The 24,512-nt window shown below is 48.6% G+C and overlaps 1 protein-coding gene and 1 pseudogene across 1 annotated transcript in view; both read left to right on the top strand.

The window, feature by feature from the left end:
* Window positions 1-24,512, top strand: part of btv (dynein cytoplasmic heavy chain beethoven) — a 72,792-nt gene that overhangs the window by 16,758 nt on the left and 31,522 nt on the right. Inside the window, exons 16-32 of the mRNA XM_075687580.1 lie at window positions 154-272; window positions 2,442-2,624; window positions 3,982-4,205; window positions 4,932-5,035; window positions 5,868-6,091; window positions 7,280-7,468; window positions 8,538-8,625; window positions 9,167-9,374; window positions 10,097-10,223; window positions 10,871-11,026; window positions 13,116-13,214; window positions 16,553-16,698; window positions 19,102-19,548; window positions 20,404-20,536; window positions 21,113-21,365; window positions 22,410-22,532; window positions 24,258-24,466. Of these exons, the coding sequence (XP_075543695.1) occupies window positions 154-272; window positions 2,442-2,624; window positions 3,982-4,205; window positions 4,932-5,035; window positions 5,868-6,091; window positions 7,280-7,468; window positions 8,538-8,625; window positions 9,167-9,374; window positions 10,097-10,223; window positions 10,871-11,026; window positions 13,116-13,214; window positions 16,553-16,698; window positions 19,102-19,548; window positions 20,404-20,536; window positions 21,113-21,365; window positions 22,410-22,532; window positions 24,258-24,466 (3,032 nt within the window). The remainder of the gene's footprint in view (window positions 1-153; window positions 273-2,441; window positions 2,625-3,981; window positions 4,206-4,931; window positions 5,036-5,867; window positions 6,092-7,279; window positions 7,469-8,537; window positions 8,626-9,166; window positions 9,375-10,096; window positions 10,224-10,870; window positions 11,027-13,115; window positions 13,215-16,552; window positions 16,699-19,101; window positions 19,549-20,403; window positions 20,537-21,112; window positions 21,366-22,409; window positions 22,533-24,257; window positions 24,467-24,512) is intronic.
* LOC142580594 (U2 spliceosomal RNA) lies at window positions 18,341-18,520 on the top strand (annotated as a pseudogene).

Raw genomic sequence — 24,512 nt, 5'->3', positions numbered from 1 at the left:
CTAGAGGCAGCATTTATGATATTCCGACAAAATAATTAGTAATTCTAATTTCCCAAAGATGAATTACGTCCCACGCTTCTATTTAGACTGTGTGTGACGAGGCATGAAACACGTGTGCTGGGGCTTGAGTCAGCCTTATTGATGCGTTCGCAGGCATGCGGCTGGGGGTTGGGGGCAACCCATACGGACCAGCAGGCACTGGGAAAACGGAGTCGGTCAAAGCGTTGGGAAATGCTCTAGGACGGCAAGTGCTGGTATTCAACTGCGATGAGGTGTGTATCCTATCTATCAATGGTGAAAAGCAATTTTCGTAATCAGTAATATTTTTGTTTCCTCGCGGGCGACCCCGCCACAGGTGTAAGTTGTTTACATAGTATAGCACAGCACTCGCTTATAGCAAGCGATTTCAGCAATTATACACTACTTTGATTAACCATATGCTGTACTTGTGGTATAAGATATCCAAAAGTTCAGTATCGCAGCGTAGCGGACATACATTCGTCAATGCTCCAGCAAAGACGAGTCCTCTTGTCGAAATGGCGGCGCTGACGTAACTGAAAATGGTGGCACCCTCTTTCTACCCTTAACACATATCTCGATTCTTCTGCTTCTCTAATAGTTTAAAAGATATCTTATTTTATTTCTAACGTCTTTATTTCAAAGAAAGCTAGAAGCCCTGATTGCTTTAAGCTGTAGAGGCGTGTGTTGATGGCTGTTATGATCGGCCTGGAATCCGACCTCTCAAGTGTAGGTAGCATTCCAGCTTGCTTTCTTGTGTCGAGGTAATTGCTCACACCTGAGAGAAAGCGTCACCCCTATGGCGCCTTCCACATCCTAAGCGTATACGAAGGACAGGACACAAAGGAGGAGACAGGAAGGGGAGGATATGGTTGACTTCACAGCCTTACAAGGGACACAAGATTGCGCTGAACACGCAGGCACTGACACCTCCATGGGACCCAAGTTCCTCAAGTTTTACTAGTTCCCCAAGTTCTCCAAGTTTCACAAGCAGACTACCACAAGACCACGAGAAGTGAATGACCTTTTCGGTGGGGACCTCTCCACCGATTGTAACGGCTGTACGCGAGGGGTTATTTAAGGCCTTCCTATCGCCCGTGTTAAGCAGAACCGCTCAAGACTCCGATAGAGTCACAACCATGTACAAATGATGTGAATACATTCTTTCTACATTTAATTTCATCATCACGATGCCTGCCTTCGTCGAATCTCTGATTGTTGCGGTGAAGACTCACCTCACCCGGTCAAGGTGAGGTGAGTCTCCATCTCACCTCACCTAGGGGGTGAGACCCCCTATATGGACGCCTGATGTTCCCTAGGGGGGCCTTGGGACCTTGGTTGTTTGTGTCTTCGTTGGCGATTCCCAAGAAGACGATGGCCTGTCCGTCTTCATCATATTCGAATTGGGAAAACTTCGCCTACAGATAGGAAACATCTTTCTGATTGATGTGGAGAGGTCAAATTCAATCATCCCATGTGGCTGGCTGGATGCCTCGATGTATTTCGTTCATAATGCACTTGCGGATTGTGTCGCGCCTAAGACAATCCCACATCACATGTCTTGTAGTGGCTTGTTGCTGGCATGTTTTGCACATCCCTTCGTTTGGCTCGTCACCAAAGAAGAGATGTCTCCTGTCGAGCGACATCATTGTATTGGTGGCCAGCCTTCGCACAAGTACTCGGGTTCGTCGTGGTTGCTGTCTCGGCATTTCCGGGAAATAAAAGTCGCATTGTGATTTCCTCTCTTTTCTTGCTCTGCATAGCGCGGATTGGTGGGCTTCTATATTATCGGTGGGTGAAGGTGGGCGGGGCATATATTTTGCGTACGGCACGAATTGTCGCCTAAGAGCTGCTCGTGCCTCTCTGTCTACCCATTAATTTCCTATCACTCCGGCATGTGCCAGAACCCACTTAATTCGGAGTTGACTTTCGCTTGTTGTCAATAACTTGTGCGCAATTTGTTGAATTTCCTCAACAATCGGCATTCCATTCTTCTTTTTTTGCCCAGAGCAGGCATTGTATGCTGCTTGCAAGTCGGTATAAATGTAAATGGAATTCTTTGCATTGCATGTTTTATAATGTTCGTGTGGCAATCGTGCTGCTAAGACCACCGCTGCCAACTCCACAGTAGTAGTGTGCGCGTGGCCGAACCTTCTTCTATTCGGGCCGAATGGGATTCGAGATCATGAAGTGGCACCCTTAACGTCGCTGCTACACGTTCACACCTTCACAGTCTTGAGGAAAATTCGTAGCCGCATCTGCGCGAATAATGGCAAATTCTTCGGGCTTTTTTCGTAGCAGAGCGCACGTTCATGTCCTTTCCCCGGTCTTCGTCTTCCTTCTGAGTTTTCTTTCACAACATTTTGCGATGGAGGTCCACCAGCTTAATTAGTTAGGTCTTTAGTTTGTGAAATTACACGCAGAGCATGGACGAACGCTCGTTAGGCCGCCTGTTGGTGGGTCTGGCCCGTAGCGGCGCCTGGGGCTGCCTGGACGAGTTCAACCGGCTCGACGAAGGCGTGCTCTCGGCCATGGCCGCACTCATCGGCGACCTGCAGCTGGCGCTGCATCACGGAAGACCGCACGTCCGCCTGCTTGGCACGCAGGTACGTTATTACTGTAGAGTTCGTCCTCACCAACAGTTCACGTGCGTGACCATTCAAGCACTGCCTGAATAATAAGCCACATTACATCTCTACGCTTAAAACGTTGCGCTTATTTATTTATTTATTTACTTGGTACATACAGCGGGCCTGAGCGGGCAATATAGTGGAAGGGGGAAGAATATATATATATATATATATATATATATATATATATATATATATATATATATATATATATATATATATATATATATATATGCTATGAGCGTCACCTTTGGAACGGGGCGGTGGGTTGCGCCACCAAGCTCTTGCTATTGTACTGCCTAATGTCCTACCTAGGTTAAGCAATAAAAAAAAAAGAAAAAGAAAACTATGAACTCCCACAACCAATTTTCTGATTCCCTGTTGCGAACTGTGCTTGTGTACGTCTCCGTATTTTGTCGTTTCCCTACTTTTGTTCCACCAAACCTCGAATCGCCTCTTACTAATTGTACATTGCTATACATGCTAGGCTCATTGCTAGGATCAGCGCACCAAGCGCTAATACATGCAAATAAGACATTGTGAAACAAGCATTGTGAAATATACCGTTGCGCAAAGCGCGATAAGTAAATGCTTCTGTAATAGACTCACCCGATGATGATATCTGAATACCGGTGTCTCTGTTTATGAAAGTACAGATGGAAGACGAAAACAGAAGGAATGGTCCCAACAGTGCGCTTCACTGAGCAGCCGTTGATGCATAAAGGAAACTACCATGGCGCTAGGGCACTTTCTGAGATCAACTGGCCCGAGCGAACGTTTTAATGCTCAGGCGTGGCTTTCTATACTGTGCGCGTGCGTGACTACTCTGTTGGGCTTGCTGCGTCGTTACCTTTGTTCTCCATTTACAACTCCCCTAGCTGCAGGTCGCAAACCACTCATCATATTCTGGTTGGTGTTTCTGTCGATATTCATCTTCGCATATACGATCATTTATTTTAGCTTTAAGGAGCTGTACCCGGAGTTTAATCTTTGTTGCCCTTCATATGGTCATGCCGAGCGGCGTGGCTAAGGTTTGAAGAACACGGGGAAGCAGCATGACACCTTGCTTTCAAGAAATACCCTTACAACATTAAGCGAGTCACCATTGCGCAGCGGCGTACCTGGACACATCGCAGCTCTGCTGGCTATATGCCTTCGAAAGGATTAAAAAACAAAACAAAAAAAAAAACAAATGTGCGAAACTCACGTGGAACTTATAAAGTGAGGGCCTATACTGATAAGTTCTGACTGGGAGTTTTCTTGACACCTGCTACCCAAGGGAGCTAGCTACCCCCGCCTTGCAGTGCGTATGTTTCGCCCGCCTTTGCTACAGGTGGAGTTGGACCGGAGTGCCGGTGTCTTCATCACCCTTAACCCAGCGGGAAAGCAATACGGAGGCCGCCAGCGACTCCCCGACAGCCTCAAGCAGCTGTTCCGGCCCGTGGCGATGGCAGAGCCGGACAGCGCAGATATCGCACGCGCTCTTCTGCTGGCTGGTGGTTTCGAAGGGTCGCAGTCTCTGGCCGCTCGACTCGTGACAGCTTTCCAACTCGCCAGGCATCGTATACATTTCCTTGTACTGGAATGCATTGCACCGCGGGATCTCTCTCATTGTTTGAGTGTACAAAAGACGATTATTAGACCTGACAAGCATGTTCTCTTCTTTGACGGTGCTGATCTTCAGTTGGTCCTGCGCGCTTCGCGTACGTTCTGCAGTGTGATTCTGCATAATCACCACATGTTAGCGTGGCCTAAAGATCTGACTTTTTGGCTCTCAGAGAGGCATACATAACTGCTTGGAAAAAGTCGGGCAGTAAATAAGAGCTCAACCGTTTGAGGGCTTAACTGTTTGACAGCTCTAGGGGATGAAGTAACTAAACCAAAATATAGTTGGTGAGCCTAAAGTACCGGAAATGGTAAAAGCAGCAGTTTCTTTTTAATTTCGTGGGAGATGATGATGTCTGCTCACTCAACGATGAAGCGAGCTGCGCTTCATCAAATTTCTTGTTAGGTAGATGGAGTTAAACAACAGAAACAGGGTGAAGAGCCGTGTTTTGTAAGGATCCATTTTATTTTCCATTCACTTCACCCTTCACCCTTCACCCTTCACGGACCACTCAGTTCGTCTAGTGATGAGAAAAGAGGATTTAAAAGAAATGTAACATATCGCTACAAAATGCGGTCCCACATTTGCGTTAAACACGCTCAGAGGATTGCAATTATTCGCGCGCGAAGCAGACAATTTTTTCCTTACGAGCACGTGTCGGCCATGCGCTCATGCAGGGAGTTGCTCGTGCCCCAGCAGCACTACGATTGGGGCCTGCGGGCGCTCAAGAGCGTCCTTCTCGCCTGCGGACGAATGCGGCTCGCTGCCACACCACCCTCGGGTGAGCTGACCCCTCTACCTTTCAGGAATTTGCGCGGACATGGAGCCGAACCTCTCCCGGCGACGTCTCTTCACTGGCTGCCTTCGACTGCCTTCGACTGCATATACTGAGTGCTATTATCGCGACGAATGCGTCTTCTGGTATGTGCGCACTCGGCCTCCCATCGGTGCAGTGACAAGTACTGCATTTTCTTTAAGACTGAAGTGCTTACGGGAGATTAACGAATGTTTTCAGCGCTTTTAAGAAGATGATGAAGGAAACAGGACAGAGGAAGCTCCAAACGTTGGCCACCTAGATTTTGCATCGTAAATGGCCTTCCGATTACGTGATCTGCAAGGCCAGTGTACCTTCTGTCGTGATTCCTTCTTATTTCATTTAATAGCCAAACTGTCTGCACTTCTGCAGCATGGTTTACCAATGTTTCAACAGGAGTAGAGGGTTGGAGGTTAAATTTTGTTCTTGCCCCCATAAGCGGGCCTACATCCTTGCACGCTGCCGGAATGGTTACGCCCAGTCAACTATAAAGTACGGCCTCATCCTCTATATCAACTCGAGATGACACCTGATCGCTTTAAGAGCGGACAAAGCAGAGTGATACATAGGGAAACGACGTAACAAAAGTTATATTATAGCATGCGACGTAGGATAACATAACAGGGCGAGCCTCGCACGACGAGAGTAAACACGACACACAATAAGGAAGATTTGATACAGCACCGCAGGACTGCAAACTATATTTATACAAACAATCAATATACGAGTGAGGAATTTGAACGTAGTCACATGACAGCGGCCGTCACGCGTGTGCCTTGTTTTCGCTGGTATGCTCCAGACGCCGGCGGTCGCCAGGCATGGGAACAGGCCCTCGTGGTGCGGGCGGTGCGGCTCCAGGTGCTGCCCAAGCTGGCGGTGCGGGACTGCGGCCACTTCGAGAGGCTGCTGCGGGACGTTTTCCCTGGAGTCCAGTCGACGGAAGACGGTGCTGGCGAGGACGAGCTGTGGTCGGCACTTCGGGAGGCGTACGTCCACTTGGGACTCACCTGGGACGAAGCGCAGGTCACTTGTCTCAAATACAACCGCGGCGCGGAACCGTGACGATCTACGAGATTGTGAGGCAAAAATAATAAACAAGCCTAAAGGAAACCGAAAATGTTAACCCTGCCGCTTGTACGTTTACTTGGGGCGGGGTTGATTGAACCGGCCCGAAAAGATAGATGATAGAAAAAAGAAAAGCGCGAGACAATGGAAAGAAAGTAAACACACTCTTAAGTGGGGAGTGTTCATAAACATTGCCCACATTTATTGAAGTAGGATGGGGTTTTCAGCCTCCTTACTACTACAAAGAATGTGGCAAATTAGGGACAGAGTAAACGACTTGGAACACAGGAGACAAGAATCGGAGGGGTCTTAGAGGAGGTGGTAAATAAGCAAGAACTATATGACGTTTTTTCCACCGTTTCCTAATGAAACTTTATGGAGGCTCTGAGTAAATAAAACTTACCTCCAAGGTTTTCAATATTGTAGAAAACATCGTTGAGGTAAGCAAAAAGGGGACGCCGCCATCGTCATTGTTCAGGCTCACTGTTCTGACTCACTTCCCGTAGCAATTGTCGCGAACAGTCGGTCTACGCAATTCGGCGGTGTCGAAACGCATGACTGTGTGATATGCTCTAAGTTTATGTCTGCAGCGTAGGTAGCATCCAGTTGCATCTATTGGCTAAACAAGCAACACGCTTGGAGCGGTCCTCGTTTCTCGTCGGATGGGACGCCAGAGAGTGTAGATTCCTTGTACATCGCTTGTCATAATTGCCGCGGGGCGTCGTTCTACCCTCTGCTCTGCCTGTACCAATATCGGTATACGAAGAGAATAATAAAAAAATAGGTGACTGACTGTTGATGTTCAGCGTGTGCAGAAATAACGCGACATCTCTTATTTCTCGTGCGTCCTACACTAGAGGGGATCAGAAATGGGTAACAAGGCGAGCCTCAGCACGGAGTCAACGTTTAGACAAGGGCACTTGTCTTCGCTCGGGCAACAGCTGCTGTTGCGCTGGCACTGTAGGATAGTCCCCTTGTCGAAACGCGGTCTCCATGCTGAAGATTTCCTTTATCGTCCACTGTTGATCAATTCGAGCCTCCCTCTTCCTGTGACTCCTTTTGTGTTGTACGGGCTGCGCAAAACATGACAGCTTAAGGCGTGGGGCCTTGTTTTGGCGTCTGAACTCGAAACACACTTGCACGCAGGTGCGCAAGGTGCTGCAGCTGCGCGAGCAGCTCTCCCAGCGCACCGGCGTCATGCTGGTGGGGCCTCCCGGTTCGGGAAAGACAAGCGTTTGGCGGCTGCTGCAGCGGGCCATCTACACGGCCTCCGCCGGACGAAAACCGCCGCCTCGGCTCTGGCTGCTCGGACCAAAGTCTCTGCCCCGTCAGCAGGCATGTGCCGTTCTGAAAATTGTACCGTGCTTCCGACACTACAGAGTGCATCATTGTTATCTGCACTGCGGTTATGTTTTATTTAGTTCTCTCTCCTTTTTTTTTTTGAAGCCTGCCTTAGGCATAAAGACATGCAAAGATAGACGCTATGGGTACCTCGGGTATAGCTTTCGGGGTGTCTATCGCAGGTAACGTCGTAATACTAATCGTCAACATTAACCTTAAGCAGAAGAAGTAGCTGGAAAGGAAAACTCCTGATGCCATCAATAGGGGATTCTGAGCCCTTATTCACAAAAAGTTCTTAAGCTAGAATTATTCGTAAGACAAAACTTCAACCAGCCCTGGCTCCGGACATATCATTAGCGAAAGCGGCCGGGGAATGGCGAAGTGAACTTACGAATGAAAAGCTTTGTGAATTCGGCCCCTGTTCCACAACTTCGGATATTTGCATTGCCCAATATCTGCCCAAGATATATTGGCATCACAAAACGTGCATACAAAATAGCTTGCGTTTTGCGTGTGCTGTACCTATGTAGCCAAGTCCCGAAGTGCCCAAGGAAGGCTCCTCGGGTGCTGCACAGCGCCGAAAATATTTACCAGGAGCCGTGCGCTCAGCAGAGCGTTTATGCCGTCTACAGAAGATCACAGTTTCGAGACACCTTGCTTTCGAGCTTGCGTTGGCAGATGGGCTGGACTGTGCTGTTGAAGCTTCTCATTGCTACTAAATTTCCTTTCACTGATCTGATTTAATAACGATACCAACCAGGCGAAGCTCAGCTGTCGATGAGGTGCAAAACGACGACATTTCTTATAGCCTTGCGCGACGCAATGCAGCGGCTGTCTTTGCTTCACGGAAAAAGGGGCGACTAGCGGTGACCTGCCAATAAGGCACCGCTTCTTTATCGAAGGACATTGTTTCGTCCTAACAACCTCCACTTGGGGGAACAAACGTACACTGCTGCATGCATACCACTCCCAAGCTCTGGAAGTGTGCTGAATGCTATGCGTGCCAGCTTAGTAGACATAGACGCAAGTATAGACAAACAGAGGGTTTGTGTTTCACTCGCAGTTGCTGGGCTACGTCCACCCGGACACTAGGGAGTGGTGCGACGGAGTGCTCACGGCCAGTGCTCGCGAGGCCGCCAGGGAATCGCAGGGTAAGAGCAACACTGCGCTCTTTACGGTGGTTGATGGGGAAGCAGGGAACGAGGTCATCGCAGCAATTTTATAGGAATGTACGCGTTGTTACCCATACGGCATGAAGTGCAAGCTCGCATTTCCTGCGGAATGGTGTTCCAACATATTGCTCACATGCATTGCCCACAAGCACAGCGTCTGCAACAGTCTGTATTCTGCTGACAGGACGGGGGCTACCAGAAGTGTCGGCGGACACCAGACGAGAGCCCTGCTGCTGCAGAAGTGCGCGGCCACTGCGCGTCGCAGTAACCTAAAGTGGTCCGAGCCAACCATTTATTGCACCTTCCAGATTTAAAAGCCTAAAAGCAATACCATCAATTCTACTAAAACGTTTACCATAAAGTGCTGTGAGACCAGTCCTGTGTCTACTCTGCTTCAGACGAATACTGATTCATGTGAGCGACGCAAAGGATATGTTGTTTTACATACACCTGAGGAATGCTGCGCAAATCTTTTGTTGTCGAAGGGCGGCATGCGTAAACGTTGCTTGCGCCTGTGCAGAGGTCTCTTGCTGGATCGTCTGCGATGGAGACGTGGACCCGGAGTGGGTGGAATCCCTCAACTCGGTCCTGGACGATAACCGCTTGCTGACACTGCCGTCGGGCGAACGCATCCAGTTCGGACCCAACGTGCACTTTGTGTTCGAAACGGACAGCCTGGCAGCAGCGTCGCCAGCCACCGTGTCTCGCGTGGGCATGGTGTTCCTGAGGTCAGTCACCTTGTACGCCGCACCACATTTGCCCGTTAAGTGTTTACCATTGCGTGAAAATGTAACAGCGGTTCTCTTCTCCCGATAGCCACTTTCCCACCGTGACAATCGTGGCAGCGGGCTTGTTGGCGAATGTGGCTGCCCATGACCTGAAGTTAAGCACAAGAAGATTCGTGAATTAAGCTCCAGGGCCCGCATTCACTAAGCATTTCGTACGTAAGAGTCACTCAACTGCTAGGCGCTTGTCAATTAGAACAAGAGTACCAGGACGGCCGGCAAATGGCACAGTTTTGACGAACGAAAAGCTTTGCGAATTCAGCCCCAGATTTTTACCATGTTACTCGCATCATGGCCGGGAATAGCAACGTGAGCCTTAAAGTGGGCACGTTCACTGAGAATGGTCAGTAAATATCGCTTGAGTACAAATGCCAAATGGAATTCCCGTCGAAAAAAAGAATTGGCCGTGAAACTCTAGCATCATATTTTGCGACGATATGCCTACACCTGACATGTACTGCTCAACAAGTGACACTCGGGGAATCATTGTCGAGTGCCCATGCACGCCGTACTCCTTGCTGTACGAAGCTGTGCGAAGAATTTGGTAGCTATGCGCTCTAAGAGTTAATGGTAAAAAATAAATTCAGCTATGGTGCTCGTTGGTGCTTGCCTATTAGCTAACATCTGATCAACAGCGCATGATGAGAAAATCCTGGTTCATGCAGTGCCGAGAACAGTCCGGTCAAGGGAATCGTTACCTCGTGGCTCCAGGGGCAGCCGCAGGAGGGCGCTGCAGTGGCAGACCTCGTGGAAGAACACTTCTTTCGGGCTCTGCGCTTCACCCTGCAGATGGTACGTCACAGAAAGCGCGTGCCTCAATGCTCATGTCTCAAACCGTACCATGTCATAGAGCACTCCTCTTTTAATGTCCACTGAGCTCTTCTGTTATATTTCGGGGTAAGTGCAATTCCCAGCTATATGAAAAGGAGCCATTAGCCATGTCTTCTTCAATAAACGCGCTAGTAGCAGCCAGGGAGTTTTGCCAGATCGCAGACCCGGTTATGTAGTGTGTATAGGAGGAGATCCGCGGCTTCACGTGACGTAGACGCAAACTCTTTTACTTTTCAGGACGAATACCCTTTGCTTGCCGAGAGCAGCGCACTACATGTCTTGAACCTGATTCACTCCTTAACTGAGCAGGTCATCGTGCGTCAAGGAGGACAACAAAGTGTCAAAATAGACGCTGCACTCTCGACCATGTGTTAGACAAGTGGCACAAGGGGATGACAACACTCCAAACAGACACATAATCATCACGCATTATTTTTGTGAGCGAGAATTTGATATGATAATTACGATATGGCCTTGATATATTTAAGTATGTTAAGCTTATGATGCTTAAAACGTCACTGTTACACAGCTAGGGGTAGTAGCTTATTTCTATTTTTCCAAGCCGCAGACAGACATTGTGACGCTCAATTAAAACGTCCTATTTGCAGAAGGACTTCGTCCTTGAGACGTCCGCTACGGCAGTGGTACACAACGCTCTGTCCTACCTACAAAGCGTCAAGACCAGGCCTGAGTTTGCGCTTGCGCTGGCTCGAGGGCTGTCCGTCAGCCTGGGTCCAAGTGGAAGAGACAAGGTCGCCAAAGAGGTACACCTATGCTACTGCATGGCAGCCATGTTTTAGAATACGTGCTCTGACGCAGTTCAGACTTTACAGCGAAGCTGTCTATGGCTAGAATCCCGGGATTTCTTCGTGGCGTAAAGTCGACAGAAATATCATCATCTGTGACTCATATCCCCAAATGCAATTGCTCATACCCCCGTAAGGCAGAGGCTACGAGTACTAAGCAAAGTGAAGCGAACAGTACAAACGTTCTTTGGAATCACGCCTACAACATACAGAACAGCATACGTTTCGATAAAGAACAAGTTTAAAACAAGCTTCAGAGCCGCATAATTGATGATAAGGCGCTCCTTCGCCTACATGCAATGAGAAGCGCGCAGCGCTCCCCACACACGTGTTTCGTTAAAGATTACTGTTGCGCAAGCTTCCGCGGCGACGGCAGCTTGACTGTAGCATACGTAGCAGGGAGTGATGTAACTACACTTTCGTACGTAAAAGAAAAACCCGCATAGCAAGTGATTTGTGTTGTGACACTGCTATGGTAAGGCCACGTATAGTGAGGGCTTTTGAAGACCAGCATGCACACGACGCGCGGCGAATTTCTCTTCTCTCTATTCCCCTCCATCGTAGGTGCACGAAGTAGCGGCGCAAGCCAAATCGCAGGCCGTCGTAACGTCTTAGGATAATAATTAAATAAAGTACATGAGAATGTTGCCACGTGAATAACTTCGACCTACGTCACAATGGGTACTCGTTCTATATAGTTGTTTACAGCTTCGCTGTCCAACCACCTTCACAAAGTGGATTGGAGACCATTTGTTTGGAAGACCAGTGCTTAGACGAAAGACAAGTAAAAGAAGGACACGCATTGTACTTCTTTTGTTTGGGCGCCTTCCGAAAATATACGCAACAGCAACCGGACCAAGTTTCTACATGATGACCGCGCTATTCAAACAGGAACCTTCGTGATCACCATTCTTTTCTTTTGTTCGCATAGTGCTGGTAGCCCGCCAGCATAGCTTTCTTTAGTTTTGTTTGCCATTGTTCTAAATAATTTACAATGTCATCAAAAACATTTACCATGAATCACTGCGAGCGAAAGAAAACATGGACGGCCTCTAGAATTTTCTCAAAAATGCGCAACTCGGGGGGTTTCATTAGCTGCAATGTACAACACCACCAAAGGACAAAACGTCAGGTGCGAAAACTTTGTTAGATACGTAGAAAGTCCTGATAAAGTAATTTGGACAAAAATCAGTCGAATGCAATAAATTATATCAGCTATCATTCATATTACGAGTGCTTATTCGATGTTTCTTCTCAAAATGTTATCAGCACCATATGAAGAAGCGTCAGAAAGATACAGTTCCATCGGCGCGTACACTTGCTCAACTTAAGCAATATTGAGATTTTATTGAAAGGTTCTTGGTTCAACTGGGAGTTGAAAAAAAATGTGGCGGAACCCATCTCACAATTACTGTCCACGGCAATGCATTAACATTGAATCAATATAGCGACGCAACTTATTGCCACAGTCGAAACGAGATTTGTATGTGGCGTATAATGCAGCTGGTCTCCCCTTTAGCGCCTCCCTAAGAACACACGGCGCCATCCAGCGCCTTCGCTGCGAAGCCTGCGCGTGGCCTCCGAAATGCATGGCGTTCCGACGCCTGTGAACGCTGAGAAACGCGTCATGCGGCAACCTAAAAACAAATAAACACCGTCCGTCTGTCCGGTGTTTTATTTCTGTGAAAGTATTCTTACATACATAGCAGCGGTTAAGTGCATAAATGACGAGGACCTGAAAGACGACACACGCATAGCGCTGCGATACCAACGAGGTTGAAAGTCCACGCTCGTCGTATTCTTACAAGTTCCCTTTTAAAAGATTTATTACCGGACGCGTGCATCACTTCTCCTTTTGAAGTGTACTACATACGCTAACATGCACAACTATGGTGTTAAGCTTGGTACCTGTGTAATATAAACCGTTACTTGCTCTCTTATACTTCAACAAAGCAGCCAATTCTTCGTTGTGCTTCGTTTTCATGTCATTTGTAAACTCCGCTCGTTATGCAGAGATCACTGACTGCGCGTTGTTCACTGCTCGTAGATTTTCTCTTGGATGAATGTGTCAGCGCCCGACCCCAGCCGTCCTCTGAATTGCTACTGGCACAAGGGTACCGGCAGGCTGGCCAAGTACGAGCCACAGGTGGGTAATCCGCTGACTCATTCTGCTGACGCTACCCTTGTTAAAAATTCACGGGCTCCTCAGGCTACATTTGAGAGAGTTGTATACGTCAACATTCGGTGATTGTCCTTTTAGTTCAGCAGACGAAACAACCCACGCGGATGGGTTGTTTATGGATGGAGGTTATGAATGGATGTCCATAAAACACACGTGAAGCAGTGTTTGCGGGAACTGACAACGACACATTCAAGCCATCGTGACCCAGACCATAATATACAATGGACACCACGATAGCACTCAATGATTATTGTTTTGCCTACCACAGAAATATTTAGCGAGACAAACGGCGGAGGTTGTTAGATTATATGCAGATCATGTTTTGTGAAATCCTGACAACCAAAACAATTGCACAGGGATTGCGGCCTAACGGAACCGACTCGTGCAGTACTACCGCACATGAAACGTACTTTGAGCCCACACTACCGTATCGCAGGAACTGCAACGCTGACACGAGAATTCTGTGATCAGTGAAGTGGCAAGTCAGAGCAGACGCCGGTGAAATCGCGCATTAGTGCAAAGTGAATGCAGGGTCGTCGTAGCGAGGCGGGCCTTCTCACGTCGTTGACGAGAGTGTAGCCGAGTTCCTTCTCGAACAAGTGAAACCAAGCGGCACTCGTGACGAGATACGTCGACGTTAAACTCTCTCTGTCAGTGAAAAAGAGAAATATGTTTAAAAGAAGCAGAAGAAAAGTCGACGGGTCTTCCAGGTGGTGAACTCAGTTCAGGACTCCAGTGGCAGGGGTCATCACGTGGGCGCGTTCCCGCCGACTCAGGTGCCTTCTCGGCGCGAGGCCTGTCGACGTTTAACGGCTAGAGCCCACGCAACCGCAACGCAGGTTTTAAGGCGAAGCTTTCCTTGCTACCCTATTTCTTGCAGCGAAAGTCCTGTGAAATGCTGACGCATTAGAGTACCCTGTCTACTTGACCTGTCCGTACAGTCGACCGATTCTTTAACAGTACCGCACGAGCGTCGACGGGCCGACCGGTCAGCGTCTGCTAAAGGCGCATTGGGACGATATCAGCAAAAGCAAAAGAGAGTAGCAAGATATCAGCAAAACCGTGCTGATCTCTTCGCTTCGCACCGTTGGAAGGCACTGACCGGCCGGTCAGTCGACACTCGTGTGGTACTGTTAAAGATCTGGTTGTCTGTGCATATCCAACAGCATTCGACGAGGGAATTTTCGGACCATTCCCCGAAATAGAAGTACCACACTTCGCTCGCAAAATCAGATATACCGTTCCTAACTCCAAAAAACCGCGTATGCCGACTGGCATAAGAAGGCATCATCCCGATTTGTGTCGAGCTTTTCGGCTACAGATATTTGCCTATACTTCGCCACCCGGCATTTCTGCGTTGATGAGAAACCAGCAAGCTGTGAGTGGCGGCTTGACTCGCCAAACTGCGATGCTGCCACATCACAAAAAGCGTGACGGCGAATACTAACTGGGCGAAAAGATTACGATCCCTCTGCGTTCGAGCGTGGGGTCTCGCCACTGTCTCGCCATGTGCCATACTCCCTCGGTGGCTACGTATTCAAGAAGGGTGTGGTGCTCAGTCTCGCGCCTGTCACAATTCGGACTCCGCCCATTTGGTACTACGCCAAATCGAGCCAGACGTTCTCGAGCGATGAGCTAGCACCCTACCCGTCTTCGAAGCCAATCGAATTCGCGGACTTGTTCTGGTACGCGGCTCCTTTTCCATTGTGCCCGTTTTTTTTATCATTATTTTTTTCTTGCGTCGTCTTCGCTTAATTAAGCTTCTACAAGCACCTGGATGATTAGCAGGGGCAACTACTCGTGAAAAGATTTACTGGGCGCGGTTGGCATCCATTCCTCGTTTGAGTACGCTGGCTACTGAGTATACCGCTGATGCTATCATGACCAGGGCCGGTGTATCGTTCTGTGGTGGAAGTTATTTTTTTTTTTTCGAAGTGCTGCATCAGTAGAAAAGTCGACAGTACCTGTCGTTCCTCCTTGTACGCGTCAGCTAAGCGCTGTGGCCCCTATAACTCTATCAAACCAACTAGCACAAAAGTCTGTAATCCATATGGTATAGAATAGCTTCTGTAGGGTCTTGGTTACTAGTTCCCTCGTAAAAATCGTCATCGCGGAGAGTTTCAGGCCTCCTCGGCATGCTGGCATTTTCAGGAGCTTCGTCTTACCATTGCCGGTTTATTCTCCCGGACAAAACTGCCGATGACTGCATTGATTCGTGTCGCCGCACTGCGTGGGACTAGTGCGATGTGCAGCGTATAACATTCGGGCACCCGCTCGGGGTTTTATACGAAGGGCACGAGCCGCGAGGGTGAGCTTGAAACTCTGGTGTGGAGAGGGAAAGCCCGAAGAACCTTTACAGGACAAAGGGCATTTGCAGAGGACAAAGGATTTCGCGCCAATAGACTCAGCGGCGGGATCTGCGCGTTTGCGTGGATCACGTGGTAAGGGTCTTTCATTAATTACGTCTTCGTCACAGGTGTTGAAGCGTGAAACATGCATCGCTGTCGCATACATATTTGCACCCCAGTATACCTCGGCTCACAACGTTTTCTTCGTCACTGTCCGAAATGTCGCGTTAGCCTGCAAGTCATCGCTGCATCCACGCCTCATGCCGCGAAGCCACGTAACTTGCGTTCGTATTTAAGCAGAAGGGGCAAACGATTGCGTAACGTGGGAGTAAAATGCAACTGCATGCATTGTATGTCTCTTTGCACAGTGTTTGTGAGGCGATTCAAGAAAGCTTCGCTTAGCGTACATTACAAAAAGTGCGTTGGATCTGCCCTACCTATAATATCTGGAGAAATATGCCATAACGACGAAGTTATTGTTGCATCTGTATGTCTTGTGTACTATTTTGTTAGCACCTAAATGTCTATATATATATATATATATATATATATATATATATATATATATATATATATATATATATATATATATATATATATATATATATATATATATATATATATATATATTAACGAGAAGAAAGGGTGTTAACCGAGGGGCCCGATTTGTATTAGTCATATCATAAGAAGCCAACAGTGTCAAGTGTTTGTTGGCTTCTTATGATATATATATATATATATATATATATATATATATATATATATATATATATTCCCCATAAAGTGGATGGTTCGTTCCCCACCTGCGGCAAGTTGCTTTTTTTTTTCATCCACTTTCATTTCCATTAATTCATAATTTCTTTAATTCACTTAGCAAGTACAAGTAATTTCCCCTGTGTTGTCGTTGGTGTCTTGGTTTGTTGACTTCTTATATATATATATTATTTCTGTCAGTCGTCGCGGGAGATCAACCTTTCCGAGCTTCCGGCGATGCCCGTGGTGGAGACGGTGGACGTCTGCAATGCCATGGACGTGCTCACTCCGTGGCTGGCGTCGCAAGAGCTGGTGATCATTGCTGGACCAGACGGCTGCGGCAAGAGGTGCCTTGCTGAGTTTATTGGTGTTGCTGTCGAGTTTATTGTGGCCCGTACAGTGACACTAATTTTCATTCTCGACAACTTTAGAAGATCACGCACTTGCCGCTACTTTCTCATGACTCATATATTGCAACAAGGGTACATTATTTTTTTTTCGCATCATTCAATAATACACTCAGCATTGCTGTTTGTCTGTTTCGTCCAGACTTTACGTTGCAGAGAGGCAGCAAAACCAGTTCACTTCTCTGCAGCAGCTCGCCTTGAAGCAGGGCACGCGTGGAATGTTTAACTTCGCTCTTGCTTTCTCTCTCTCTTTCCTACTGTCTTTTACAGAGTGGACCGAGATAGCAAAATAATTCAAAGTGTTTTATTGAAGGATTCGGACCACTAGATACGATGTTGTTGCAAAATCTGAGAGAAACCGAAGCAATGGAAAGCGCAAAATCTTCTTTTAATATTGTTAGAATAAAAACTCCAGCCACTGTGTAAGTATATCAGTGAGATTTGTCAGTAAAGATGATTCCGCTCTGCGTGGCAAAACCTGGCGGCATGATTCCAAGAGCATCTGTCCTTGTTCAGACACATTTTGCGCCCACTTCTACTTGGCGTTTACAGAGCCTGTCTCCTCTGACCTTTGAATGACCTCGCGACTCGCTCACCACTGATCTGTCCGTTCGCATTCCTCCTGCAGACACCTGCCACTTAAAGCATTAAAATATCGGTGTGATGCTTTTCAGGCGTTTCCGGTGTTTACTCACTTCAAGTAATAACATTCGATTCAATATTCAAGTTCAAACGTTCCCACTGCGTGAAGCTTTGCTAATTCGGTGCCTATTGTTTTCGCGTCATGCTCTCAGCCAAATTTTAGCGGTAGCAAAAGGCGCGGGTTTGAGCACACCAATGACCAAGGGAAAAAGAGAACGTAAAACAAAAGTTATCGCTATGAAGTGCTGCCCATGGGGCAGAATTTTGAGTGAGTGATGAAACATCTTTTTTAAAAGCTAGATTATTGAAAGCTCCATTTTCATTTGTCATTCTTTTCGCTCATCGTCATCGCGCCGTCGCTATCCCAGGGAACGTTCATTCGACGCGATAGGTAATTTTAAAAAAAAATTCAGTGCCATTCCACTATGTGAAGGTGGATGACCAATGAAGTTGTGCATGTGGGCCCCTATAATGGCGAACTATCCATTGCCATGCGTCAAACACCGTATGCACATAAATCAAAGGCGAGGTGCGACTAGTCCCTCCTCGACGATGTTGAGACACGCACCTCGCCGCACTCCGAGGGCACACACTGCTTCATCGTATCCACCGGTGAACCATAGACAAGGCGATCGTGCGTTGGTCGACGTCCCGCAGTGCAGTAATGGTTCTGAGATCACTTGAAAACCACAAGCGGTTACACACAACACAGACCACACAAAATTGGCTCCCCACAAACTCCCTCTGAAACCTGGCCGTTGCTCCGGTGAGATGTTCTAAGTTTGCATGATCGGGGCCACATGGACGGTTCGCATTTCTTTCCGCCTCGCGGTCCTGGCGGGCAGCACGCTTACGGGAGCGCCACCACGGGAGAGCGAAAGGAAAGGAGATGCGCAAGCGCTCGGAACGCCGACGAAGAGGGGGCGGTGCGAACGTAGACATGGCCGACGCGGGTCAAAGTGTAGTATCTGTTCTTATTAGCTTAATATGCGACACGGGTTGTATTTGGACCACAGATATTAAACTTATTTTTGTAAGTTGGCGAAGTACTTAAAGCCTGCTTCACCTGCGCTGCGGGTCGACCCGGTATTGCCCTATCTTCGGGATTGGCTCATGTATGGGGGAAATTTTCGATCTACACGGCTCGATAGACACACGCAATTTTTTCCAGAATCTAGCCATATACAGCTTCGCTGTAAAAAAAATGGGCATGGAACGTGAAATCGATCAGAACAAGATACAGCCTCAGATGAGTTATACCATAAGATAGCTTTGAAATCCTGCAGGGCTTCTAGGGCTCATTCGTATTCGACTCCAAGTCAACTTGTTTAGCATACCTGGTGTTGTAAGCTGGACGGCGAAGTATTTCAGACCGCTTCACGCTTGACAGGCGGTGTCCAGGTGGAGCAATCGCCGGCAACTTTTGCCATAGGTCCGCCTGCAGCAAGCAACACCGCTCCTCCTCCACCACCTATAATAAATGATGAAATTTGCAGGCATGATATTATTTTCTTTTAAATTTTACTTTGGTCGGCATAGTGCCCCGGGTTTCTGTCTACTTTTAAAGCGTGATATTAAGTCAACTGAGGCAGGACAGAGGTATAATTGGAAGTAGATCGCTGGGAGACGACTTCGTCCTGCAGTAGCTGTAGTTGATGATGATGATGATGATGATGATGATGATGATGAAAACATCCGCAGCGTGTTGCTGTCTCACTGCCTGACGCGGCTGCCGGCTCCGTGCGAGGTCCGCTGGCTGTCCTGCACGGCGCAGACCGGCGCCGCCCAGGTGTCGCGCGCCCTGCGCCAGGCGTGCGCCCCGTGCGCCGGCGGCGGGCTGCAGCCTCGGGGCGCCGCCGGCTGGCTGGTGCTGTGCCTGCGCGGTCTGGGCGCGGCGCGCCGCGACCGCTGGGGCTCGTGCCAGCTGGCCTCCTGGCTGCATCAGGTGCGCACCCACGGCGGATACCACGACCCCGCCGAGGCCGGCTGTCCGTGGGTGACGCTGCAGCGAGTCCAGCTGGTGGCCACCGTCGCGCTGCCTGCCAGCGCGCTGCCGCCCAGGCTGCTGTCGGCAGCGCGCGTCTTCGCTCTCGGGTGCGTGCGTGGCTTCGCTCTCCAATACGACAGCGCCTTATCTCTCACGCTTTTGTAGTCGTGTCAAGCGGATATTTGTCGGAGTCTAGGTCTCGTCCCGTTGATAAGAAAATATTATGCACTTATACTGACAGGCCGGAGTAATGTGACGGTTCTTTTCGTTCGATTCTCTTCCCTCCTTATCATACACTACTCGCTATTGGCTGATCAAAGCGATAAAGAGGAAGAAGGCCGCTCGGACTACTGATGAAGCGCGAGAAGGAAACAGAACAGAAACGTCACATTATACTGGGCATAGTTTCTGTTTAGGAAAACGGGCACGATACAATGGTTCCACGCAGAACGTCGTTATGCAATAAACAACACACTAAAAGAAAACTGATGAACAGCGACACTACGACATTACAGTCAAAGCAAAATCGCAGCCTTTAGAACATGCGGAGTGTCGCGTTCACAATTACGACGTACAGTCTTTTCGTTCGCGCTTGTCTTCCTGCAGACGCCTTTCACTTAAAACACTCAAATACCAACATAGGGCTCTTCGGGCGTTTCCTGCGTTTGCCCATCTTGGGTAATAAAATTAAATCCGATATTGAAGTTTAAGCGTTCCGCTTGCGTGGATTCTGCGAACGACGCTCCGATTGCGTAAACGGGGAGACCTGGGCCTTCGCTGAAGCTTTTTGCACTATAGAACTGCTCGTGAGAGAAAATTTCAGCCAATTCTGGTTCTGGACAAACTATTAGCGAAGGCGGCCGCCCAATGGCAAAGACCTCCTAAGAAGGAAAAGCTTTGAGAATTCAGCCCCTGCTTTTCTGACGTCAGTTGCACGTCATCAGCGAGAATGGGTGCCTGACCTCGTGGCATTAAACATGCTTGCACACTTGAAAAAGCGCTGAAACGTATCGCAGGGCTCCGCAGCCAAAGGAGCTTGCGCTAATATGTGACGCCTACCTGCGGCCGGTAACTCAGCATCTGGCTGAAGGCAGCCTGGCCGACCAACACGAGGCCCTGGCCGCTTCTATGGTTACCCTTGTGCAGCAGGTGAGCTCCAGTCGCAGTTTCATGGTAAGTTCTTGGATTAGGAAAGATCATGAAGGGTAAGGAAAATAGCTGTGAATTAGGCCTTTGAGTAGTTTCGCCAGTGTGTGCTCGATCGAATCCCGAAAACTTCACTCGTCAAGGCAAAATGTAGCTCACAATCCATTCCTAGACCGTGGCTTTTGTTGGCACCATGACAGTAATAATGAGTGACGGCAGTGCAGGGAAAACGCTATGTTTTGGGGGGTGCTTTCAAGCGCAACAGTTTTGTTATCGTCGAGCATACCTGTTTGTCCTTATGACGTCAGCAAGTGCACATAGGCACGAAAGCAAAACTGCTGCGATGATGTTACGCTGAGGCAACACAGCGAGGACGTGACTGTATGAGGAAGGCTGGCCAAGGTAAATGTGAACGCGTCTGTGATGCAGCCTAATTTAATTGCGACTGGCCTGTAAGCCTAGTTTGTTAAGCCTGACTGCCTGACCGCGCCTGCCGGTCACGGTACACCAGACGCATTAGAAAACTCAGGCACATCAGAAAACTGTAGTGGAACGGACGTGTGCGTTCCTGCGATTCAGGCTCAGTCTCGGCTGCCTGCTGCTGCCGAAAGGTTGACGGCGCGGCTGCTGACCGACTGGGTGCGGGGCCTGGTGCGCTACTCTGCGCCGGACGCGCAAGGCCTGCTGGCTTGCTGGGCACACGAGGGCTGCCGACTCTTCAGGGACCCGCTGGCCGACGACGCGGACCGCGCGCAGCTGGACGCCCTCTTGGCGGGCGTACTGCGCGCCCATTGGCCCCAACATTCGTCCGCGATTCTGCAACACGAAAATGGTGCGAGAAGACGTCATCGTGCGGAGGCCGTGTTTCGACGCCAAACGTCAGAGTGCGCGCGCTGTGCCGCTAAAGCGGGATTCGAAACAAGGGCGTCTGCGCGCCCTCGGTGCGCGGCTTGAGTCGCTAGCCATGTTATGGCCGTGTCGTGCTCGTCCACGAAATTCGGTTCGTCGTGGGAATCCGCCCCTACGGGTGTTCACTTCACAATGTAGCGCTAGGGTTAAAGACACAATAAAGAGCGACATTAAATTAGTCAAGACGGGCAATATATGCTTTTAATGCTCTGTTTTCACTCGTTTACCGGAAAAGAGTTGATTGGCATGGAGTAAATAAAGAAGGTCAAACACCCTGTACGGATTTCACGGGCGAACAAAACTATTCTTTATTAAATAAACTTCCATTAATTAATTCATTCATTCATTCATAGATGTTAACACTTGCTTGCCGCATGTGCCGTCCGTCCTCACATTCCCCTGGCTATACCGCATAGACGTCCCCTGCAGTGTAGCCGTACCAAAGCGGATATGTTTTAAAGGCTAGCTTTGTGACCGAAGTTGTACAGCGAAGCTGCTAAGGGATGTTCCACAACGGTTTTTGTGCGGCAGTGATCGGTATCAAATATGTCAATCAAAGAGCAGCCAGCAACGTAGCTCTGCGAGGCCGTTAGAACGCGCACTCAGACGCCGGCATCGGTATACAGCCGGCGCGGAGTACAAGAGCATGCGTCTGATGTAACGCGCCCATGTAGAAATACAAAGCTAGAACATAGCGAAACATTTGAACAGGCGTTGGTATAGCGAAGAAATTGCACTCGATATAGTGATGCGTTTGCAAAGTATTGCGTACGTTTCGGGAAGTGGCGAAACAGACCCACATTACTTCAGGAAGGTGTCGTCAAAACTCGGCTATACACCTTCGCTGTCTTTGATGTACAAAGTTGCTCGAATTGGCATACATCTGCGATGGATACCCTTTTTATTTATTCAGAAATAATTGACACAAGAGCCGACTGTTGTATTGTCTTCTTTTTGTCACTCGCAGAAGTTGTCTACGTGTCCAAGCCTGGCGACTCGTCGACAAAAACAGCCGCGTGGGGAAGCCAGCTCGATAAGCTTGATTTGAAAGATTGGAATGACGCTGTTATCAAGACAGTCAGAGAATGTGGTACGTGCTTTGGAGTTTGACTGTGTTTCCATAATCTTTTCTCCTCCAAATGATGTTTTTGTGCGTGTTACTCTCGGGTGCGGTTGCTTGAAGTTATGCACGCCATGTAGAACAAGACAGTTTGAGGTGGCGGGGCACAACGCTCTTTCGCACATTGTGGTGTGCGTTTAGCTCATTCAACTTTATGCACTTACTGTCGCACTGTAAGGTGCTGTGCTGCAACAACCGCTTTATAGTTATTAATAAATCTGATATCTAGGAGCGACAGACTATATACAACGATTATCCAGGTCGACACTCCACGCACACTCCGTAAATAACAGCAGGCTTGCCAGGAGTATGTATACAGAGTACCTTTGTAACCCTGCTTAGCACTATATTGCATTCCTAGCAAACGTAGTATAATAACCATCTTTTCATTGGTCTTATCTAAACGAAAATTAGGGTGATGGTGCATTGCTTTGCCGTTTTGTCGCGTCGTCATGGATGTAGCTACTGTAATGCACTTAAACCAATATTCTTCGTGAGCTATATCTGTCTTCACGATCATCGTTGTGTTATATCTTGCGGCTGATCACAGCCGCCAAATCATGCCATCCATAAAAAGCTAAGTCAATATTCAGAACACTTGACACTACCAAGAAAACTAGAGACGGAAAGCAAATTAAAATAAGGGGATCAACCAAGAAAAACGTGCGGCTCGCTACCTCATCCGGGAGATTAGGAAATTGGAGTAGAGAGAGGTAGAGAGAGAGAGAAAGGGGGGGAGGGAGAGAGATGGAAATAAAAACAGAAACATTATGCAGATCCAACGCAAATGTTGAAATTTATGTGAAGCGAAACTTTCGCGAAGCAGTTAATTATACAAAACTGTTCATCTTCTGCAACGCTCTTTGCAGCATAGCATTTACGTGCCTGCCCGGCAAATCGGCAAGACGAGGAAACCCCCCACCGCCACGCGAGCAACGTGATCTACGCGACCGCGGATTTCACTCCCTCCGTGATCGGCCCATTTTTCATCACGCCCTATACGTGATCAACCAATTTTACTATTGCACCGGCTCCAGGCAACGAGTGGTTCTGGGCGTCGTTGCTCCAGGGCCGGTCCACCTTACTCGGAAAGAAGCCGACCGCCTTGATGCTCCGATCCCCGGCAAAGAAGGCACAGAACGCTCCGCTTTAATAAATGAATTGAAGGCGTATATTCTTTTGCAGAGAGGATATTAGGATACCGTTTATTGCTTCAATGCGTTATTCCCGAGAGGACAGAGCCGGTAAGCGGCTCCTCTGTAGGCGTAGTTCAGATGGAAATACATATAAACCGATTCGTTATGTATGAGTGCTGTCCTGCAGTATGAGCTGGTTGGCAAAACAACAGCAGCAGCACGGGAAGGTGTGCCTGTAAGACTTCGGCTTTAATTCCTTGCGGAAACTTGCACGCACGAGCACGCTAACGAAAAATAAAGAAAAATACAGTAGGGAAGAGCTAAGATTGTAGCCCGCACCGAGGAGACGTCTCCCGAGGCATGGCGTTCACATATCTTGGTTGTCATTTTTCATGGCCGTCAGAATAGTGCCTTGCCGAACGATTCCAAGTCTTCTTTTCTGACCTGCCAGAATTTATACAACGCCCGAGTGCTTAATTACTTCACAAGTGGAATGTCGCAACCTGTTCGGGGCTGACAAACAGACACAGTCGTGCAACCGGGTCATCGATCGATGCAGGTGCGTACGCGGTGCCAGTGCACGAGTGGCTGTCGCTAGTGGCCCAAGCCGACTGGGCTCTGGGACGACCGACCGGCTGGATCCTGGTCGGCGGTGCCTCTGGAATGGCCCGCCGTCTGGCCGTGCGCCTGGCTGCCCACCGAGCTCGGCTGCCTTGCGTCTCTCCTCGAGGTCGGTCGCTGGCCGCCAGCAGATCCGACCTGCGTCCGGTACGTGCCGTCTAGTCAGTGACAGGCTCGGCAAATTGAACAGAAG

The sequence above is a fragment of the Dermacentor variabilis genome, chromosome 4 (assembly GCF_050947875.1).
Source record: "Dermacentor variabilis isolate Ectoservices chromosome 4, ASM5094787v1, whole genome shotgun sequence".
In the NCBI taxonomy this organism is placed as follows: Eukaryota; Metazoa; Arthropoda; class Arachnida; order Ixodida; family Ixodidae; genus Dermacentor; species Dermacentor variabilis.
Note: the sequence above shows the minus strand (reverse complement) of the source record. Positions and strands in the feature narration are given on the sequence as shown.